General features: G+C 39.1%; 1 protein-coding gene and 1 long non-coding RNA gene across 47 annotated transcripts in view; one reads left to right on the forward strand and one right to left on the reverse strand.

Annotated features, from left to right (window-relative positions):
* Positions 1–18,358, forward strand: part of LOC139045216 (uncharacterized) — a 92,378-nt gene extending 74,020 nt beyond the window's left edge. Inside the window, exon 3 of the long non-coding RNA XR_011503134.1 lies at positions 18,175–18,358. This is a non-coding gene — a long non-coding RNA (uncharacterized lncRNA). The remainder of the gene's footprint in view (positions 1–18,174) is intronic.
* ABI3BP (ABI family member 3 binding protein) overlaps positions 1–20,928 on the reverse strand; it is a 238,437-nt gene that overhangs the window by 90,684 nt on the left and 126,825 nt on the right. For 20 of the 46 annotated variants that reach the window (XM_070508668.1, XM_070508646.1, XM_070508634.1 and 17 more), the window contains 13 exons: positions 16,382–16,447; positions 15,151–15,225; positions 14,517–14,591; positions 13,561–13,635; positions 12,576–12,647; positions 11,708–11,782; positions 6,451–6,498; positions 5,748–5,828; positions 5,269–5,316; positions 3,934–4,008; positions 3,166–3,213; positions 1,605–1,664; positions 689–778 (listed from right to left, as the gene is read on the reverse strand). In XM_070508668.1, the coding sequence (XP_070364769.1) occupies positions 689–778; positions 1,605–1,664; positions 3,166–3,213; positions 3,934–4,008; positions 5,269–5,316; positions 5,748–5,828; positions 6,451–6,498; positions 11,708–11,782; positions 12,576–12,647; positions 13,561–13,635; positions 14,517–14,591; positions 15,151–15,225; positions 16,382–16,447 (888 nt within the window). The remainder of the gene's footprint in view (positions 1–688; positions 779–1,604; positions 1,665–3,165; positions 3,214–3,933; positions 4,009–5,268; positions 5,317–5,747; positions 5,829–6,450; positions 6,499–11,707; positions 11,783–12,575; positions 12,648–13,560; positions 13,636–14,516; positions 14,592–15,150; positions 15,226–16,381; positions 16,448–20,928) is intronic. The other 26 variants (XM_070508660.1, XM_070508654.1, XM_070508652.1 and 23 more) reach the window with 9 other exon arrangements.

Consider the following 20,928-nt stretch of genomic DNA (forward strand, 5'->3'; position numbering starts at 1 on the left):
CGTTCAAGGTCCTCCTCATAGACCCTCTCTAAGTAGCATCACTGAGCACAATTTCCGAGCACGGGCTGAATGAACATTGCTTTTCTCCTTCCTCACAATCAGGTGGCACTTCTTATTCCTCTCTTTCTGCTGTCACCCACACATATGCCACCTTCCTGCCCATCCCTGCCATACATCTACAAACAAGGTCCACGTGACACCTGTCAGCCCGTGGATCTTATAGTTCTCTGACAATTAGCTTAAGAATGTGCCTAACGGTTGGTAAAACTCAATCAACGGGCTGCTTTTGCCCATATCCCTTTCCATCTGTTTATGAACAGTTTCACACAAGAGCAGCTTCCTTCCTCAATGAAGCTAAGTATTTGTTATTTCTAAACTATGCCTCATGGATGCTAATGTGGTACTGAATAAAATGTGTGACTAATTGAACCAAATAGTCTAGTTAGATGCATTTTTGCTGAGCCAGAATCAAAGAGAAAAATGTAACTGAATGGCCAGAGAGGCAAAAAAGATACACAGGTACCAGGAAGGTACCGAGCCATGTGAGGAAGTCACGGGCACTGCTCTGAGGACTTGGGACATGGGCCTTCACCCCTCAGGGTCACAGGGGTTATTAGGTGCAAAGTTAAACTGCCGCCTGGTAGCACATCCGGCAGGGTCCCACAGGGACCAGGAACCACATATTTACCCGGTTTAGTCTGAGGTGCCTCTGGCCTCGGCGTGGTTTTAGGTTTGGGACGTGGACGACGTGTTCTTGTCCGTTGTGGGGTTTTTGGAGCTGAAGAAAGGAAACTGGTTAATGCCGACTTATGACTCCAGAAACTAATGAAAGGATTATACCTGGCTCTAGATTTTCCAAACTTTTGCTAGATTTTCTTGAGTCATGAGAAATTTGTCTCTTTGGTTTGGAATATTTTTGTCATCTATATGCAAAAAAATTGTTTTTTTGGGGGGGTCTGCTGACAATTCTTTTGAGAAGGAATATATAACATTATTTGGATAATCTGAAAGCTTTATTACCATTGCTGGTGTCAGATTTTTAAAGAGGATCCTGACCCAGGGGAAGTCAGAGCACAGCACGTCACGATCACATTAGCGAGGAATCCAGGATCTCCCGCTTTTGGGAGATAGTATTTAGAAATTACCTGGTTTAGGCATACAGCCCATTAAACATTATTAGAATAAGTACATTGCATTTCTTAAAGTCATTAGTAGACAATAAAAATGCCCTGCATATCTTAAAGCAACCTTCTGTTGATGACCACAGAACCATAATTGAGGTTTATGGGGCAGACACTCCTAAGTGGATTTGAAATTCAGGTTTACCACAGAACACAGCAGAATCACAGGCCCTGTGGAGCATTAATCATGCTGGATGATATGGGAGATAGATGCTCGGTGCCAGCTGCACACAAGCTTATATTCTAATCAACTTGTTTTAAACAACTTCAATACATTCAAAATGGAGAATATAGTTGAGTGACAAGAGAAGATGACGAGAAAATCTTCTGAAAGAGAGAGCCCCTTGACCAAGATAGTAATGGAATAGACTAGACAGTCTATGAGTAGAAACGCATTTGCTCAAAGACATGAAAGGTCATTACCCAATGTTGTCCTGGGAGCCTCAGTTCTCACAGTCACAAGGTCAATGTCTGTGGCAGCAACTGACCAAAAACAACACAATAAACAATGAGATTTAAGAAACATAGGAAAAGAAAGAAAATTATCTTGAAAATGAAGCTTCTCAGCCCTGTAATGTTTAAAAAGCATCTCTGAACTCTGGAAAAATAGAATTTGTATTTTTACTAATAACTGGCTGTCCTCTGATACCTGTTTGTCTCACCAAATAGCCACACTCTGCGCACTCTGCATCACTGTGAGGCCAATGAAAAGTTTTTTTCTGTGTTTAATTATCTGACTCCAACTCTATTGGAAACTTGGCTCCAAAAAAATCTCTTAGTTATCTGACATGTATTTTAAATTACTCTGAAAAATTATTATGAAAGCTTCTCCTAGTATTTGAAAGGCTTTCACTACCATTATTAATATTTATTTGCAGGAATGGTGGCAGAGAGGGAAATTTTAAAAGTGTTCTTTATAAGTCTATTTAATGGAGACCTGTGACAGTTATGCAAAAGATAAACTTGTGCCTTTTCTCCATAACAAATTTAATACTCTTTCTTACTGTTTCTCCTTACTTATTCACTTATTTCAAATAGATAATTAGGAGATAATTATTTAAGCGAGGAACACAGATGATTATGAAAAAAGTCAGAAAAGCGATAATTCAACTTTTTGTCTAGATGAACAAGATTCCTGTAATTCTATAATATATTCTGAAATGATTAAATTATGCATAGGTATGAGATTAAGAATTACAACTCCTTGGTTTTAAATTAGTGTCTAGATTTATTTTTCATTAAATCCAAAAGATTAAATATAATATTAAAACATATAATCACCAAAAACCCTGTAAGCATTTTTATGGAAATTGCCTTTCCCTAACTGTTCAAGACATCACAGCACAAAGCTGGTTTAAGCCACACCTGAGAACACCTTCTGAACTAATGGGAAATATGGTATACAGAAGAGATGGAGCAAATGAGGACGACAGGATGAAAACAATATTCAAAGCTGACTGCCTTCAAACAAAAAAAGGGCTGTCCCTCTTTTGTTTGGAATTCAGCATCACAAGATGAATTTGTCAACAGAAAGGTCCACATGTATTTGAACAGTATGGAATCAAGGAAGAAAAGACTTTTGTGGGAAAGAGAGAATTATGTATCATCTCAGCTTTTTCATTGCTCCTCTCCCACATCCATAAATTATACACACATAAAAACAGAGATCTCAAAAGTTTCCTGGTTTAAGCATGGATGGACAGTGTGCTGTGACTCTTGACAGCATCAGCTGCTGAAGCAATCTGAATGCCTCTGAGGGTGACCAAAGAAAGAATAGCATCCAGGGGGATAAGCTGAGCTGCAGGGGTAAGAATGCCTGACTCGATGTTAAAAAGGACCCTGTTGAAAATAGTAAACGATAGTTGGGAATGAATGAAAAAGATGAGGAATGACAAGTGTTTACACAAGACAATACAGAGAATGACAGAGATGAGAGGGGCAAGATCACAGAAATATCAACCAAGAAGGAAGAAGACATCATTACCTATGGTGATGGAAGGAGTTTCAGTCTCAGATGTCACAGGCTCAAAGACTGCATCATGAAAAATAAAGAGATAGAAGTAATAAAAGCGAGCAAGTCTAACCTTTTAGGTGTTCATTGATGCTTAATTCAGAGGATGCAGAACGTGGTTTATTCCAAGTTGTTATAAATTGCCTTCTTGATGGGCTCATTTATTATGAGAGATGCTCTTTTAGTAAATTAGAATTTGATACTAATTGGAATCTTAGAAGAACATTTCAATTGCAAAACAGTTGAATTTTAAGAACTAATATATAAATATTTTATTTTGTAGGAAATCTCTTAGTTAAAAATTACTGTTTCAAACGGCAATACGGTGTTGTAGAAGAAGTTAATCCTTGATTATCTTTTTCAGTTGTTTCTAATCAAGGAAGAACCCAATGGCAGCCTCCCCAGTGCTGCCTGGTGGAGGCTGCTAAAATCACTTAAAAAAATGTTCCAGGTACAGAAAAATCAGGCATCTATTCATTACAAATCAGAATTCAGAAAACAAAGCCTAAACATGCTTTAAGAGAATGGAATCTGTCAGACAATCAGACGTAAAATTTACTAATTTCCCACACACTGATTTGTTCATTTAGCACTTAAAACAGTGAGGCCACTTTAAGAAGATAATGAGCAAAATCGTAGCGTTTCGGTTTCTATGCTTAATATATGACGAATCGTAAACATTTTCAGAAACATTTCCAAAGAGAAAACTTCTTAAACTAAAGCACTAAAAATTCTGTTTACCGGATTTAGTTGGTGGCATATCTGGTTTTGCTGCGGTTTGGTGTTTAGGAAATAATTGCTTTGGTGGTTTTGAATCTGAAGAAAAAGAGCTGCTATAATTAGTGTCATGCCAGAGCTGTGAATGCCACAGGTTAACGTTACTTACACACTCATCTCCTAGTTAAAGGTCAAGGAAAGTGGTGATTACCAGGCTGGATTTGAGGTGCATCTGGTCTATATGTGGTTTTAGGTCTTTTGGGAGGTTTTGACACTAAATAAAAAGGTATTAAAAATTAGCATAATGGTCATGGCTGTGACTCATAATTATAGACACATATGCTTGAGCAAAAATACTATAAAAATTCAGTGAATTTACAATAAAATTAATTCCTGGGGTGCGGGGAGGGTGGGGAGTGTGCCCATTTCCACCAACTTTTCTGACAGGAAAAAACCTTCAAGAAATGCTCGAAAGACTTTTTTGAGCAAAAATAACAAGAACCAAAATAAATCTTTTTTCTATATGAATAATTTCAAAAAAGACATTATAATAGTTCAATTTCTTAATTGATAAGTTTTTCCGGTATAAAAACAGTAAGGTAGAAATTTCAAACTTGCTTAGTAGGAGACCTGGAAAATAATCCATAAACTCTTAAAATTATACACAATATTACATGGCTACTGATTTCTGGAATTTTCTAAAGTAAAGCAGTGACAGATTTATTGTGAGTGCTGAGAAATTTTAATGAAGTAATTATAATCAAACAGTATTAATACTAAAAATAACAAAACCAGCTTGGGACATCTAATGTTCTCCAGTTACAACAAAGATCCTACTATTTTTACATTGGACCCTAGACCAAACACAGTATTTGTGCATTTACTTATCAAAACATACTCAAAAACATTCTTCAAAGAAACAGAAAAGCTGAAGAAGCCATCATTTCATGCAGCATTTTAAAAGGGAGAAAGTCTTAAAGTTGAATGAGCAAAGCAATGAAATGATTATCATGACGGTGGAATGAAATTTTGCCATTCATCAAGTCCAGGATGAGTACAGAGGGCCCCGCCTGAGAAAGAGTAGACGGTTTTCTCAACACAGGACACGTGATGGAAGGACAGAGGGTTTGTGGAGAACCAGGAAGTTGTGTCTCAGACCACAGACCTTCCCTAACTGGCAAGCACGAAGGATTCTCAGCAGTCTCCTATCTCCAGCCTCTTCCGACGAAGAGGGGAAAGGTGAGGGGAGGCATGGAATGGAATTGGGATTGTGTGGGAGGACCACAGGCATGCCTGGGTGGGGAGCAGCGAAAGCAAAGGTGACGACGGGGGAAAGCAATTGGGGGAGAGCAGAATTACCGATTGTGGGCACCAAGAACTCCGGGGGCACCGTAGCCGGCTCCAGAGCTACAGAGGCAAAAAACCAAAAACACGAATTATAGCAAGAAGCGGCGTCTTGAGGAAGGAAATGTCACTCCTCAGTCTTTGCTTACACTGTGCACTTTTTCTGAATGTGCTTTCCCTCTTACTCGCCCATTTCTCCCTCTTCCCCCTATTGCTTCCCCGCCTCCTCTGCCATGAATATGCGGCCCAGGTAAGATTTTCACGGTGCCCAACTTGAATAATCCACTTAGTGAGCCAGCTTACCACTGTGCGTACCTAACAACTACAAATACAGATATAAACAAATCTTCACATAACAGGAATATAGAAACTAAGTACAAAAATCAGCTACACTGGTCCCAAAGCTGAGCTCTTTAGGTAGTAGGTAGCCACTGTATAAGAAGCTGCCATATGCCACTTTCTATGTTAATTGGAACCCTGAACATCACATTTACCAGGCTTGGACTTGGGCACATCCGGACTAGGTGTGGTTTTAGGGCGGGGGCGACGACCTGGCCGTTTGGTCTTTGGTGGAGCTGAAGGAAGAAAATTAGCTAGTTAACACAGGCGCTGTAGCGCTACAAACTGACATCACTCCCAGTGCATCTTAGACGCCCACTCAAGCCTTTGACTTCTTGCGGATGCGTATCCTTCTGCTTTGCAACTTTCTATCATAATTCACTCAGTTAAATGAGGTCTTCAATAGTATTTTTTCTTGTCAAAGATTGATAAGCAATCACTGTTCAAGAGCTCTCTCTATTCTTCCACTTTGAGATGGAAGACTCAGAACTTTGTACAGCTTAGAGAAGACAGGCTCATAAAATTAAAGGCGTGTGTTCGACAGCAATATGAGAAAAGTTACTTTTAAGAAGCCACTCGCGGTAAAAATTAAAATTTATTTGACCTAAGATTTGATAGGAAAAGTTTTTTCATTTAGCATTAGAAAATTCACAAATCAACAACACGTGTAAAAAGGCTTTGAACTCAGAAATTATCTCAGGGAAGGCAACTTTTAAAAAATAAGATATAAGTCATAAAACTACAGGATTTAAAAATTTTCTCTGGAAGCAGAAAAGGAACACACACATAAATGTTAATAAAGATACCAGCCGTCAGGAAAAGAGGAAGCACAGGTCAGTCACACAGTAACTGCATTACCTAATGTTGTCGTTGAAGGTTTTGTTGCCAGTGTTCCAGGTCCTAAGACTGCATGAAAAAATCATCAAGAAGGAATGCAAATCAGAGGAAAACTGATAAAATCTATTTAAATATGAAAGAGGCTTAATTTTTCATTACTAAAATGAGCAAATATAAGCAATGAAATTTTGTCCACATAAGAAATTCCTTTTTTATTTAAATAGATTCCTGTGTGTTTAGACAAATGAACAAAAATTTAGCCAGTCAGTTAAATTTGGAAAGAGAAATGGAAACCAAAAAGCATGATTCTCATTTGGAAGATGTGAACGCAGTAAAGTAACCAACAGTCCACGGTATGAAGGAAAATATGGCTCATTGGTTAAGATGGCACCAGTGGAACACATTTTTTGCTCTCCTGAAGAAAAAGGAGCTATAAAGACTGAGGTTAGATTTTCTATCTCTCTCTTTTAATGAATTTCCTAGTGACACATCAGGATATTTAGATCTGGAAAGACCATAATGCTTTTCAAGAAAATCTGCAAACGTTAGAGTTTCGAAAGTCAGAGAAATACCGCCAAACATGAAAGCACAGACATATCCTCGAGAGCTGTGGTCCTCCACTGGAAAGAACTGGGTGAAAACAAGCTCAGGGCACATTCCTCAAATATAAGAGGGACAATAAAGAACGTGTCAAATCGAAATCAGCGTGGCCTTCAGGGCTGTCTCAGAGCCTCTGCCCAGTCAGGCACAAGCAGAGTGTATCTTCCGGCAAAAATGACTGAAAGAAAGGTCTGAAGGACAGTTAAGAAATAACTTTTTAAAAAGCCAAAGCTGAGGACAAAGTTGAACATAGAGAGTGAGAAAGGAAGATAATTCTTTTTCACTCACTAGAGAAAAGTTCTTCACCTCGTGCTGACTGTGATGGCAGTAGAGTCTGAGGTTTTGGGGCTGCAGGAAACGCAAGTTTTATCAAAGGCAATTCTGGGACAGAGATGAAATGTCCTTCACCACAAAAAGTGTCCTCTCGCGTGAACAATCAGGTTCTATTGGCTTAAGACAGTAAAGCTCAGTTACCCCAAATCCTCTCCACACACACAATGAAAGTAAGAATTGAGAATTCTAATTTTTGTTGCTGATCTTTAGCTATTCCCCCCATTCCTAGTATTGTGAAGACTACTCCCAGGGCCTGAGGAGACACCACTTCAGAGGGAGGTCAAGGGAGCCCCCCTTAGGTTGTCTGGAGTGTCCTGTAACTTGCCATTTTGTTTTCATGCCAGACAGTCAGGGTCAACCACGGAAGCAGGCGGGGGAAACAACTCCATCAGACCTGTGACCACGTCTGAGCTCTGCTTGTTCTGGATGATTTTCAGCCTGGCTGGATCCGATATTCTTTCATGAAAAATAGGAATTGAACTTATGGTCTAAAAAGGGCCACAGCATTGTCTGGGGTTCCCCATATTTACTAGCATCTACTGCTGGTGAACAAGTTGGTTTACACATCAAATTTAGTCCATTTTGTTTAATAAATTTAACAGAAGTCAAAAAACAGTCTCAGATTCATGAAACAATAAATTCAGTAACAATATTATTTAAATAGTCTGACAGATAACAAACCCTCCAATGTCATTCAAATTGGCAGTACGTAAATTATAGGGCATGCTGAATATGGTTTGGTTACCATATCTGCTTGGGCTTTTAAAAGAAGAGCATCCAGGAGGTTCTGATGCTACAGAACAAAAAGAATTCTTTTCTTTCAAGAAGAAAATAAAAATGGAGCTCAACTTTCTGTTTTTGTGAGGAAGAGTGACCCTGAGCTAACATCTGTGCCTATCTTCCTCTATTTTGTATGTGGGATGCTGCCACAGCATGGCTTGATGAGCAGTGTGTAGGTCCATGCCTGGGATCTGAACCTGCAAAGCCCGGGCTGCCGAAGTGGAGCACACGGACATAACCAATATGCCACCAGGCCGGCCTGGAACCCAATTTTTGAAACAGAAGAAAAAGTAAAGATTCTATGACTTTTTTGTCTTACAGAAAGAAATTAATTAATATGGGACCCACTGACCAGCTTAGCAGAACTTAAATAATTTTGCCACTTACACATTTCTTACATTACATTTACTGGGAGTTATCTCTAATATTTCTGAACTAGGGAAGGTGGAAAGTTTTAAGGAGCAAGTAATGGCTCTTTAGCAACTAAAAAAAGAAAAATATAACAACAAATAATGCAGATAGAGAATTTTCCATTATTCTGAAAGCAATGCATAATAGCATAAGGTGTTCCCGAAAGGTGGCATCATTCCTTAGCACATTTGTGGCCACAAAGGAATTCTGATTTCTCAAGAACTTGCCCAGACATAGATCATAAGAGATGAATGGCAAAGCCATAGAGATGTATCAGATCGAAGTACACATAACAAGGTAAACAGTGTGTATGTGTTTGTGTGAAAGAGAGAGACAGACAGGGAGAGGAGCCCGGATGTTTCAGATTCTATAGGAGAAAGGGAAAAGAGTAAATATCAGTACATTAAATATAACAAATGTCAAAAAGCATCCACATCTGAAAATAGAAAACAACAAAAATTCTTTTAAAACTTCAAGGTTGTAATTCATGTTCTAATTTCTACAAAGTTGCCTTCTAAAAGAGTGAAAAAATCAGTAAGATTTGCTACTCATAGCATCTCTTAGCCTTTACAAAGATTAAAGAATGCTGTATGTTGAATTTTATAAAGAAAAATCTACATTTTTTGAGTTTCTGACTGAGACCGAGACCAAATAGGTATGGAGCCCCATCCATTATGCTTCTAATTCACCTGCATATAAAAATATTAAAGTCAGTGTTTATTAAAAGCAAATACATCTTCTGACAAGACTTCCTCTATTGGACAGTCTTAGGTGTTATGGATAAAGGTATAAAATTGTGCCATAAAAAAGCTGAGTGGCATGCACAAAAGAAAGACAGCCACAGCCCGCTCATGGATCTGTGGTCAGCACTGAGGACAACTGACAGTTCCATCCAGCATGTCACGGAGCTGCGTGAAACCAACACCTGCGAAGTCTCTCCTTTTTTTCCATTGAAAGCTTGAAGAGTCGAATGCCATCACAATCTTAAAGATAAATTATGAAGGAAACAATTCTTCTGGGATGAGGCAGGCAACTTGGGATGTGGGAGATGGCTGGGATTTTCAAGAAAGCACTGGATTCTGCTTACAAAACAAGCCAAAACCAATGTGGGTTTTTACTTGTTAGTTTAACCACAAAGGAAAACCAAAGGAAAACCAAAGGAAAAGCAGGCTGCATGGAAAGTGGAATGGGAAAATGGGAGAGTGTGAGGAGAGGGCTGGGAAAGGCAATGAGTCACTCCAATCAACAGGCTTTTGGTGGTTTATTTGCTCTCCTGAACCTTGGCTGGAAAGAGAAATCTTCAGCAGAACTATAATGGTGGTCTGCCCTAAAATAAAAATGAATGTTTTAAAAAGCTAAAAGCCAAGCAATGGATTGCAGAGGTCCGGTCATTACTGCGCCGCCTTACACCACTCACGGTCAACTTGAGTTGGCAAAAATTTACGAGCAGATTCTAGAGTGGTTATACTTGCTGTTGGGGGAAAAGGTGTGGACAGTCTTAGGTGATTAGAAGGTGGAAATCAAAGGAATAAAAACTCATTAGTTTCCAAGTAATTTTCCACATTTTAAAAGGAAATGTCACATTAAGAAGTCTCTTTGCTTAAACAGCTTAGAATGATAAGAACACACCCTCCCACCCTTATTTCTACTAATGAATTTCCTCTCAGAAAACTTTTTTTAAAAACCGCTGAAATCAATAATGTAACTTATCATGTGTAAATTGTAATCAACATTTGGAGACTTTTTTTTGATGTTTTCAAATTTTATCTTGCAGTAACAGAAATAATTAGATTGGAGAAACATTTGTTTATATTTGGTGACCTAAGCATACAGTACTATTTCTCGACCTGCTTGGTAATAGCTCTCTATTCAAAATACAGCATAAATATAATAGTTACAGCCTTACTCCAAAGTCCTCTCAGCATGATTTCAATAAATGTACACTAAATCCTCCTCTCATATAGCTAACTGTTCATGAGTTCTTTGATTTAAAATCAAAGAGTTCTTTGACTTAAAATCAAAGAGTTCTTTGATTTAAACTGTGAGGGCTCTTGAGTTTTATTAGTTATGCTTCTTTCTCCAAACAGCCTCTCTGAGTAAGCCTGCTCATTCCATTTCTCTGACTTGGAGACCTCGCCCCTGGTCCCAGCATCAACCACACTCCCTTTGCCTAATTTCCAGTTTCCTTCAGTCTGACACCTGCAAGTGGAAATCTCACGGCCCTCTTAAAGGGAGGCACGAGAACGCTCTCTCTGAGCAGTTACATTTTTCTTTCTTACTCATTTCATTTCAGATCATGCCCCAAAGCAGAAAATCTCTTGCTTTAACAATCCTACTTTGTAAACATGCGTTAATGAAAAACCCATTGACCACGATAGTGATAAATATATTCTTCCCTGAACTAAGGGTTTAAAATTTAGATAAAAATGATGAGTAGTGACAAAATTCCCCATACATAATCTTGTCAGTCAGCGTTTAAGACGGCGTTTAAGTATAGATTCTGAAGAAATAGAAGAAATGAAGGTTTGGTTCTTCTGTATGTCCCGCAATCCTTATGCAGGAAGTTTTCTGTTCTCAATTATATGTACAGATCAACCCCTCCCTGCAAAAGAGCCTTTTTTTCATCAGCAAAACAGAATTAATGTCTCCTGAGAAGTAAACAGAAGTCAGTGTTCAGAAATCAGCCCCAATTTAAAAAGAAGGCATGAAGCGTTAGGAAAATACAACCCATTCCAGTCTTGCACCCTGAGGACTGAGAAGTCCCCCAAAAAGAGCATTCCTAGGGGCTGGAAACACTTCTTCCCTTTCCAGCTAAAAGGCTATTGTTCAGTGTGATCAGAATTCCAGTCAACTTTGGTATTGGGAACTATTTCGTAGTCCTGGACAAGGGAGTCCGCAGTCACTCACATCGCTATATTTCTATATTTTCTCTGTGATGGTCATGAACATAATCATCTGACACAGCTCAGAGTGATGCTGTGATAACATCAGAGGGCCTGGTTATAATGAGATCATTTCATCACATTTTTGCACTTTTCATGGAAAAATGTATCAAATACCAAAATAGAAATCAGAAGTTCTTGCTGCAAAGAGTGGCGTAAGACAATTTCTCAACCTGCTTTTGGAGTATCAGTAAAGAATTCAGGGTAATTACCGGGTCTGGTGTGAGTCACTTCTGGGCTGACAGGGATTTTAGGTTTCAAAGAAATAAATTGTGTTTTACTGGGAGCTGGAAAAATAAAGAAACAAAATAATCAACAAATCAATATTTAGGCATTTCAGTGTCTAAAACCACGAAAGGAAAACCTATACTGTAAGCGGAGTGAACCATCATCTTGGAAGATTTTGGAAATATTCCATTAAAAGAATATTTCACAGAGCAGCATTTAATGGAAATACAGTGATAAATTTTCATACAGTTTGAAAAAAACATTTCAAGAGAAACAGCATTGCCGCTAAGTAGTCACAATAACTACACAAAGTAAGTGATCTGAATGCATGATTTAAAAAAAAATCATTGTCATCATTTTGCCCCCTTATTTCACATTCCTCGGCCACGTCTAAGTCTTTAAGCACCAGAAAAAAGACATTTTTTAAAAATAATATTCACTGACAGGTATAATGCCATGATTGGCAGCATAAAAAATTCTACTAACACCATAATAGAAAGTCATTTTTTCCAAATGAAGTCTGAAGGTGAACTTGGGGGCCTTACTCAAAAAAATGGAAAACAGTATATAAGGCTCAACTTCAAATTCAACAGTTGGGTGGAGGATGAGAAAGCAGCAGTGGTTTAGCAGCTTTCCTAGGTACAGGATGATGTCTGAATGCTGAGTTCAGATCTGCTGGCTACAGGGCCAGCTATTCAAAACCAGGAAAGCCATGGAGTTGATGTATTCTATGGGATTTTCAGTATTGTTGAAATGATCCAATTGAACACTGATTGAGACATTACAGAAAACCTGGGGCTCTGATTTCCATGGTGAAATGAAGTAACACATCTACTAAGGACATATCATTACCCAGCGCTGTCCGTGTAGGTTCAAAACTTTTAGAAACTTTAGATGCAATTGTTCCAGGACTTGTGGTTCTTTCTGGTGATGGAAAGGAAAAAAAATATTAAGATTTCCTAGAGACAACAAAAGATATCCTTCAAAGAGCAACTGAATGACCCTTTTAAAATTCTGCCATATTTAGTTGTCAGTGTTTACAAAGTGTGCAGTGAGTGAAAGTTTTGGGAAAGAACTTTTAAACTCAGTTATAATAGTATAGGCTATAAAAATTGAATTTATGCTACAATGAAATAAGCAAAACTTGTTCGTTGAGAGTGATTCTGAGTATGTTATTGACAATGGAGAGCATCACCTCCAGGTGGATAAGCTACCTCCACCACCGGAGCTGTATTGCAATTCATGTCATTCCCCTCTCCTTTTCCGCGGTCTAAACCCTGCACAAATTATGAGACTTGCATTCTCAACTCACTGTCGTTTCTGAGCTTCTACACAAGTATTTTAGTCTCACAAGCAGATTATACCATCTTATGCTGCTCTCTCATTGTTCATGATGTATTATCTGTTTAAGATTATAAGCAGTCGGAAAGCCGGAGTCATCTCCTGTCCATCTCAGCCATTGCCCTTGTGCAAAACTGGAAACACAGCAGGCACCCAAAACAAGAACTGTCTGCTTCATAAACACTTAAACATAGATGCATACCAAGAAAATGAATCACACTGCTCAGCTTGCTCTGTGCACCGTGACAGTAGGACTGGTTTCTATGTTTATACCAAAATGTGCATGTAAGAACATCACTTACATAATTTTCGATCAAGTCTTATTAAAAATGTTTAATTCTTGTCATTTTGCATTAATTATTCATCTTCGGTTAATTTCAAATTTTGTAAGGAAACTTTACCCTAAAGAACCACATCACTTCTTTTTATGATAAGGAGATGAAGGTTATCTATTAGGAAAAAAATATCCTGAAAGGATCCAGAGACAGTTATTTACCAGGTTTGGTTCTTGGTGTTTTGGGCCTGAGGCGGCGTTTAGGTGTAGAAGGGATGGACGTAGTTTGCAGGGGAGCTGAAAGAAGATTAAATACAGCTTTGATAAATGGCATTTCTCAGGGGTCGATCAGGTTGTAACAGTAAACTTGTAAACTTCTTGAGTACCAAAGCTGCTGTTTGTTTCTTTGTATCCCCACAACGTGGGGCATCATGCTTTATATACGGTAGGTGCGTGATAAATACGTGTTGATTGGGCCAAAAGGGATGAAATTTCTATATGAAAATTGAAGGCATGTTGTTCAGTTAAATGTACTGGAAAGCGAGCCTCTTGAGGGATTTAAGAACACAAGGCAGTTAAGAACTCAAAAGACGATTTACCAAACAGCGGGGCAGAAGCACAAACAAAACACTTGGGCTTTAAAGAATGGAAAGTTCAGAACTTTAATTCTTGGCACATTGCTAACCTTACCAGGAGTTAATGAACTTTATTATTCCAGAAACTTTCTATTATAAAATGCAGGTTGTGTTCCCTCTCTTTTACCATCTTTCTTCATCACATCCAGATCGCAGAGCCCATGTGGTGCTCTTTATACTTAGACTACTTTGAGAAAAATACTCTGACCAACTGATATCTAAACGTGCTAAATAGAAGGGAATATATTTTAACATAATTATCATCTATAATTCTGCTATTCTTTTCTGGTTGGCAAATTGGAAAGTAGTATAGAAAGGAAATAATTCTTCAAAATATAATGACATCAAGACTATGGAAATTCTTTGAGGATTATCACAAGGCTAAATGTGATCATTAAGCTAGTTCTTTGAAGAATTTCATGGCAGAGAAGGAACAGAAATGTTTACTACTGAAAATATTCCCCAAAAGCCAACAGGACTGATTCTTCTTTGTCGCTTTATCTGTTCGTACAAAGCACACAACTTTACAAATGTCATTATTACCAGGTGTTGTAGGTTGCATTTCAGGACTGGTAAAGATTTCCAGTTTTTGCGGAACAAATGGTGTTTCACTGGGAGCTGAAAACACAAACATCCCATCCCACCAAGTAATTCCAGTTAAAATGAGGTATTTTAAGAGTTTTAACATGCTTGTAGATGGTGTTGCAAAGCACATGCTGCAAATACATGATTAAGGATGAAAAATGCATGTAGTCTTGAAAGCTGGTGGGTGAAATGATGATTTAAAGTGGGGAAAAGATTGGAGTGATAATTATTCAGTAGCTCACTCCAGGCAGACTCAATGCATGGAAGGGAGATGACACAGGCCACACACACAGGAGATGGGATGGGATGGATGATGGAGATGTCCATGCAGCTTTCAAAGCTTGTCATTCCTTTAAGGATGGAGAAAATATCAACTATTACAGTTAAAAACAAAAAGAGAGAGAGAGCGTGAGCCCAAAATGGAACATAAGATGCCTGCATTCAGGAAAAAAAATATAAATATATATTCAGAAATGGGAAAGAAAGAAATGATTAGATGTGATGGAATGAAATGGTCATTTGGAAGAAAGGCATTCACATGGATTTTCTTTTGATGGAAAACAAAGTATGATTTTTCTGTTAAAAACATTACCGAGTGTTGCCCTTGGCTGTTCAAGAGTTCTAGAAGTTTTAGGTGGGACAGAATCCAGAAATGGATCACTTGTTGCTGTTGGAATAAACGTCAACATTTATAAAAGCAGGAAAAGGCCCCAGGAATAAAATACAAATTCAAGAGTAATAAATTAAGCCTCATATGGAGAAAAATACCAAGAACACTTGAGAGATTGCTGACCAATATTTTTAAAGTAGTGATTCATTAGGAGATGAAGATGAGCCCACTTCTAAAAACAAACATACTTTAAACATTAGAAATCACGATAAAACAGTGCTTCGTATATTCAACTTGTTTTCAACTGGTTTCTCTGGTTTCTTCCTTCTGTTTCTTAACTGTGAAATTGAATCCACTCGGTGTTCTATTTCATTTTTTTCTTATTTTCTGCTGCTGTTTAAAATTCTTTGCCTCTATTTACCACGGCACAATAATGCTGGGATAAGGTAACACATACACAAAATATCAGACAACTATCTGTGTCTGGCAGAGGCCTGTCTTATTCACCTTGAACCTCCCACAGTACCTAGTTTAGCAGGTGCTTAATAAGCACTTGCTAAAAGGAACTGTTGAACTGAGTTAAACTCACTGTAGGTGGACCAGTAAGTGACGTCAAAGATTAGTTCCAACTGAGCTTCTATAGACCAACGAATGATGTGAGCCCTAGAGCAGGATTTCTCACCTCAGCACTATTGCCATTCAGGGCTGGATCATTCTTTGTTATGGGGGATGTCCTGTACACGGTGGGGGTTTAGCAGCATCCCTGGCCTTACCCACTAGATGTCAGTGGCACCTTACCCAGTTGTGACAACCAAAAATGTTTCTAGCCGTTGCCAAAGGCCTCTGTGGGGAGAAGAGAGCAAAATCACCCCCATCTGAGAAGCACTGCTCTAGAGAAAGTTCTCTAGCAATCTAAAATCTTTTTAGAATGATTCCGAACAGTAAAGCAATAGGCCATTCCATGACTTTGCTTCGGTGACCAACTCGGTGTGCATGTCCCATACGTGGCCGAGCTTATGTACTGATGGAGGTAAAGAAATAATGGCTCAGTAGGAGGAGTGGGTCGCATTCATTTCCCTGATGCAGGCTGCCATTTCTCCCCTGCACAGGTCTAGAGAGTGCGCTTGTTCACTCTGCAAAAATTGCAGGGAGAACTCGGCAGTGTTGTTAGAACACTTGGCATCCAAAGAAATAATTGAGAGGCCGGGTATACCTGTGTGGGGCTCTGACAGTTCAGGCGCATCTGATGTTGCAGGGCTTGAGAAAACATCATAAGTTGCTTTTAAAAGAAAAGATAAAACAAAAGAAAAGATGTTAATTTTGATAATTTTAAAAGATTTCACGACATATTCTAATACTGGCTGCAGAAGGACAGCTGTGTGGTTGCTAGGGAGTTCTGGCTGTGGGCTGTGGGGCTTGTCACTAGAGTGTAAGCAATCACTAAGACTTGCCTCCAGTCCTTCCTGCCCGGAACTGAGGGCCTTCACACAACGAGCCCCAACACTGGCCTCCAGGGTGGTGCGAGCATAGGAAGTGGTGCCAACTCTAAATCAAAGAGCTTCAGAGTGTAAACATAAGTGAAGTCAGATGGCAAATTGGGGAGAGATTTCCAGCGAAGGAAACAGCAGCCACATGGAGGCTATTTGCACAAAGTCTGCCATTTAGTCTTTCTACTTAGTAAAAGTTACTGTCATGATACCTTAGGTTTGGACAGCACTTTACAGTTTGCACAAGATTTTCTCATATATCAGTTTATTTAATCCTCTTAAGTCCCTGAGAAATAGGTGAAGTTGACATTATCCCCATTTTACAGATAATGGGGTATTATCTCCATCCTCTACATAATGAAGTTGCAATTCTCAGCGGTGAAGACATTTGCCAGTGGTCACACACTGGGATTGTCATATTTTCCATTCCATCAGCAGGACCAGGAACGGCAGAGTTAAGACCCATCCTCTCCTCTTGCACGAACCCTCCCGCCATGTTTCCTAGAGGCAGCTTTCCTTCCTGCTCCCCCGGGGAGCCATGAGCCCTCCTATAATCTAAGTGGATTTAAAGATAACTTTCATACTCTACATGAAATAACGAAGGCAGGGTGGCCCTTAAAAATAAAGATTAGTTTTAATACAGAGATAATTTTCATGTTCACATGAGTTGAATCTGCAAGCAAAAACAGCATCAAAATAAAAATGCTCTCTTTTCTGCACGAACAGCTGTCACTGGTAACGAGAGGTGTAGAGAAAGCATGAACGGTTATGAGGTAGATGTTACTTTGCTTGCTCCTTCAAATAAACTAAAAAGGCGGGAGCTTACAGGGAAATTTACTCATCAGGGTTACTTGTAATTCAGTGACAATGTAATGATTTCGAACCATTGCTAGTTGAAGCTGTAAGAAAGACAACATCAGGCCTGTGACACACTCTGGCAGACAGAGAAGGCAGTTTACATTGTACCACATACTGAAGAGGCAGGAAATACATTTCAGTTTGTGAAGGTGGATCTATTGCTTTGCAAAATCTTCAAAAACAGAAAGAATACTAAGAGTTGAAATATGCAAACATTCTGAGAGTAAATCCATTACTTCGTAATGTAAACTTTTCTTTAGCCCGGCTACAATTTTAAAGGGTGAGATAAATGACTAATCTTTTAAGGGACAAAAATGCTGGCAGTTGTTGATCTCAGGCTGGCTTTAAGCCAGTTTCATGTCATGGCTCCAGCAAAGTCAGCTCTACCTACTACTAAATAAATTAGGAAAACTTGACCAACTTGTATTTGACCCTCTCATACTAGGTAAGAAATTGTGAATTAATAGTTTGACTTATTTATGTTGTTCCTTTTGAAAAATGCCACGACTGTCTTTATGTCATCCTAACTCCCACATTTTCCTTCCATTCAGCGACATTGGACCAACTTTCTTATATTCAGTACTTTTTGTCCTAAGAGATGATATTTACTCACTCTCTTTCTACTTCTTTTCCATATTTACAATTCCCTTCCATTCTGGAGTTTCCAAGCTGGGATGCCATCTTCCCTCAAGTTTGTCCAAGAAGGCACTCTTCTGGGGAAAGAAGCCGTCCTTACCTCATCTTCTGGCAATTGCGGCTTATGTCTGGAAGTTCCACATTGTCAGGGACCTCTAACTTCCAAATATTTTCTCAAATATACTTAAGATCAAAATAAAACCTTTGCCAACAGACTTGGTCCCTGATATTTCTGTTTCTGAGAGTTGAGTAATGAAGAACAAGAGTGCTGAAAACACACAAACACCACTGGATGGCAGACATATGTTGTTTGGGGAGCTTCAGGAAGCACACCACCCCTATTTCATTCATGGCTTATACAAGAGTTTTTGACTCTGAAGCAACATACGTCAGGGGAGAGGACAGTGTAAAAAATGGAGCTCTCTAAAAATCAACAGCTCTTGATTTCTTTACAAAATCTTGTTTACGCACGTCTATACCAGAGCACATGCATGAAATGGTGAGGCATCCTTGGTTTTTGAGGGTCTACCCCAGCCATACAATCGATACATAGCTAAGGGTTAGGGCTGAACCCTTCTATTTTTCAGACACTCCACATGCTACCATGCAACGTTGTTTACAGGCAAACATCTCCTGTCACCTATGCTCACTTGAGTGGATGAAGTGCTCCAGCTCTCCGACATTAAGCACCATCTCTAATCTTGCCTTCACAGAACATAAATGGGACCCAAAGTTGTAGGAGAAATCTGATACAATGAGTAAAATAGGAAGTTCAAGTCAAAGGTTATGAAAAGCAATACTAGTTTCTTTCAAAAAATCACTAATGACTTATAATCATGATAACTAAATTTTACTTTGATATTTTTCAGAGAAAAATATTAGTAATAGGAAATAAGCGGCACTACCATTTGCTCATAACTTCCTACAATCACATTGTTAAATTATGTTTTGTTGGTTGTACATTTTATTTTTACTTTTTAAAAACTGATTAGATGCAAATTCCATAATAAAAATGCTCTGGAAACATTTGATGGCACACGCTAAGGCATTTCCAATGATGGAGAATTTTTCATGTTATTTTATTCAAATCCATGAATATTAATAACTACGTGAAAGACTTTCCTTTTTAAACATAGATTCTTAGACAAAAGCCCTCATTAGGACAGAAATTGTGTCTGTCATGCTCATTACACACTCCAAAGTTTCTCTACCCCGGAGCCCGGTACTTGCTGGAGACTCTGCAGAACCAACGTACAAGACGTGCTTTACAAGGAACAAACAACGATGAGTTTGACATTTGGGTGGTTTATGCTCTTAGTAAGGACAAACGAGAATAAACAAACAGATCCTTTAGTTATTTTATGATACACCTACACGTGCATACAAATCTTTTCCTCTACTACACTGTCACCTGCCATGTGTCACACCCTGCCGTGGAAAGAGAAGCCTAGAAACATATATGAAGAAGCAACGGGAAAATGCAACAGGACTTTCAATAAGTAGCTGGACGAGAAAAACATTTATAAACACCACACACAGAGTTCTCAGTACCATTTACATAAATAAATAACGCTTTCTTCAGTCCATGGAAAAATAAAATACCTTTCTGGTTGGCCTTGAGATCTGTAAAAATATTGCCGGCAAGAAAATGCTCATGAAGCAAAACTAAAGGCTGAGGCTATAAATCTCTAAGAGGCCACAGTAAATCTGTAAACCATCTGCTATGCTGAATTCTATTTTCCTGCTCTCGAAGCATCAACACCACCACTTGTTCCTGCTCTCTGTCCTCTCTGGGGCTTAATCCAGGTGGGTGGGCCAGATCTATGCTAATCAGAACCTCACAGGCAGGCAAGAAGGTCTAAAGGTAGAGGTCAACCTCTTTTCAACCACTCTGAGCAAAGCACCTGTCGTCAAAACTTCCTAACCAGTCCGTGTACCTCTCCTCGCGCACGCCGATCTCTGCAGCTTTCAGCTCTTTAAATAATTTATAGAGCTTAAAACACACTGCAGTTCACTGAAATTCTACAAAGTACTGAAAGAATTAAACACTGAAGATAATGAATGATGAACTCCTAAAGGCAGTTCTCAAAGCGGATTCTCACGAAGAGACTGAGGCCGACCACCCTCAGTTGACTCTGCATCAGGGGAAGTCTCTAACGCTAACTTTACTGCTCAAGGGGAAACAATTACGCCAGAAGAAGACTTAGTAACAAGTCACAGAACATTTGGAGGGAAGCTCAGTTTGTCTGGACGTGCTGGGGAGGAAGAGGCAGGAGGGTTTTCTAAAGACAGAAACAAACACACGGAATCATCCCGGGTTATATGAAGAAACCATTTTCCGTATTTGATTTGAGATGTGAATCCCTCCTGGTACTAAATGATGGACTTTTAAGAGGATGATCAAGTGAATTAAGGAGGCCTAACACTGACGGCATTATAAAGCCGGAAACAAAAAGTGGACTTCCATCCTCCTGCTCCAGCCATAGAAGGGCTTTAGAAATCATGCACATGCCTCATCTGCAGGATGATGAACACACAGCATTTACGCTGCTTCTCCCACCTCTGATGCCCATGGAAAACACAGGGAGTTGGGCACACCATTGTTTTACTCCCCGAGACTACGCAGGGCCTCAGAGCCCGGTTTACAGAATGATTCATGCTGCTGCTCTAACTGAACAGTGTGACCGTGTGACACGATTTACCATTTACCATCCCCGCCATGGGGTTAACAGGACATCAGGCCCTTCCCACGGGGCTACAGGGCCTCTTTGAGTAACAA

This window comes from Equus asinus, chromosome 5 (genome assembly GCF_041296235.1).
Source record: "Equus asinus isolate D_3611 breed Donkey chromosome 5, EquAss-T2T_v2, whole genome shotgun sequence".
Classification (NCBI taxonomy): domain Eukaryota; kingdom Metazoa; phylum Chordata; class Mammalia; order Perissodactyla; family Equidae; genus Equus; species Equus asinus.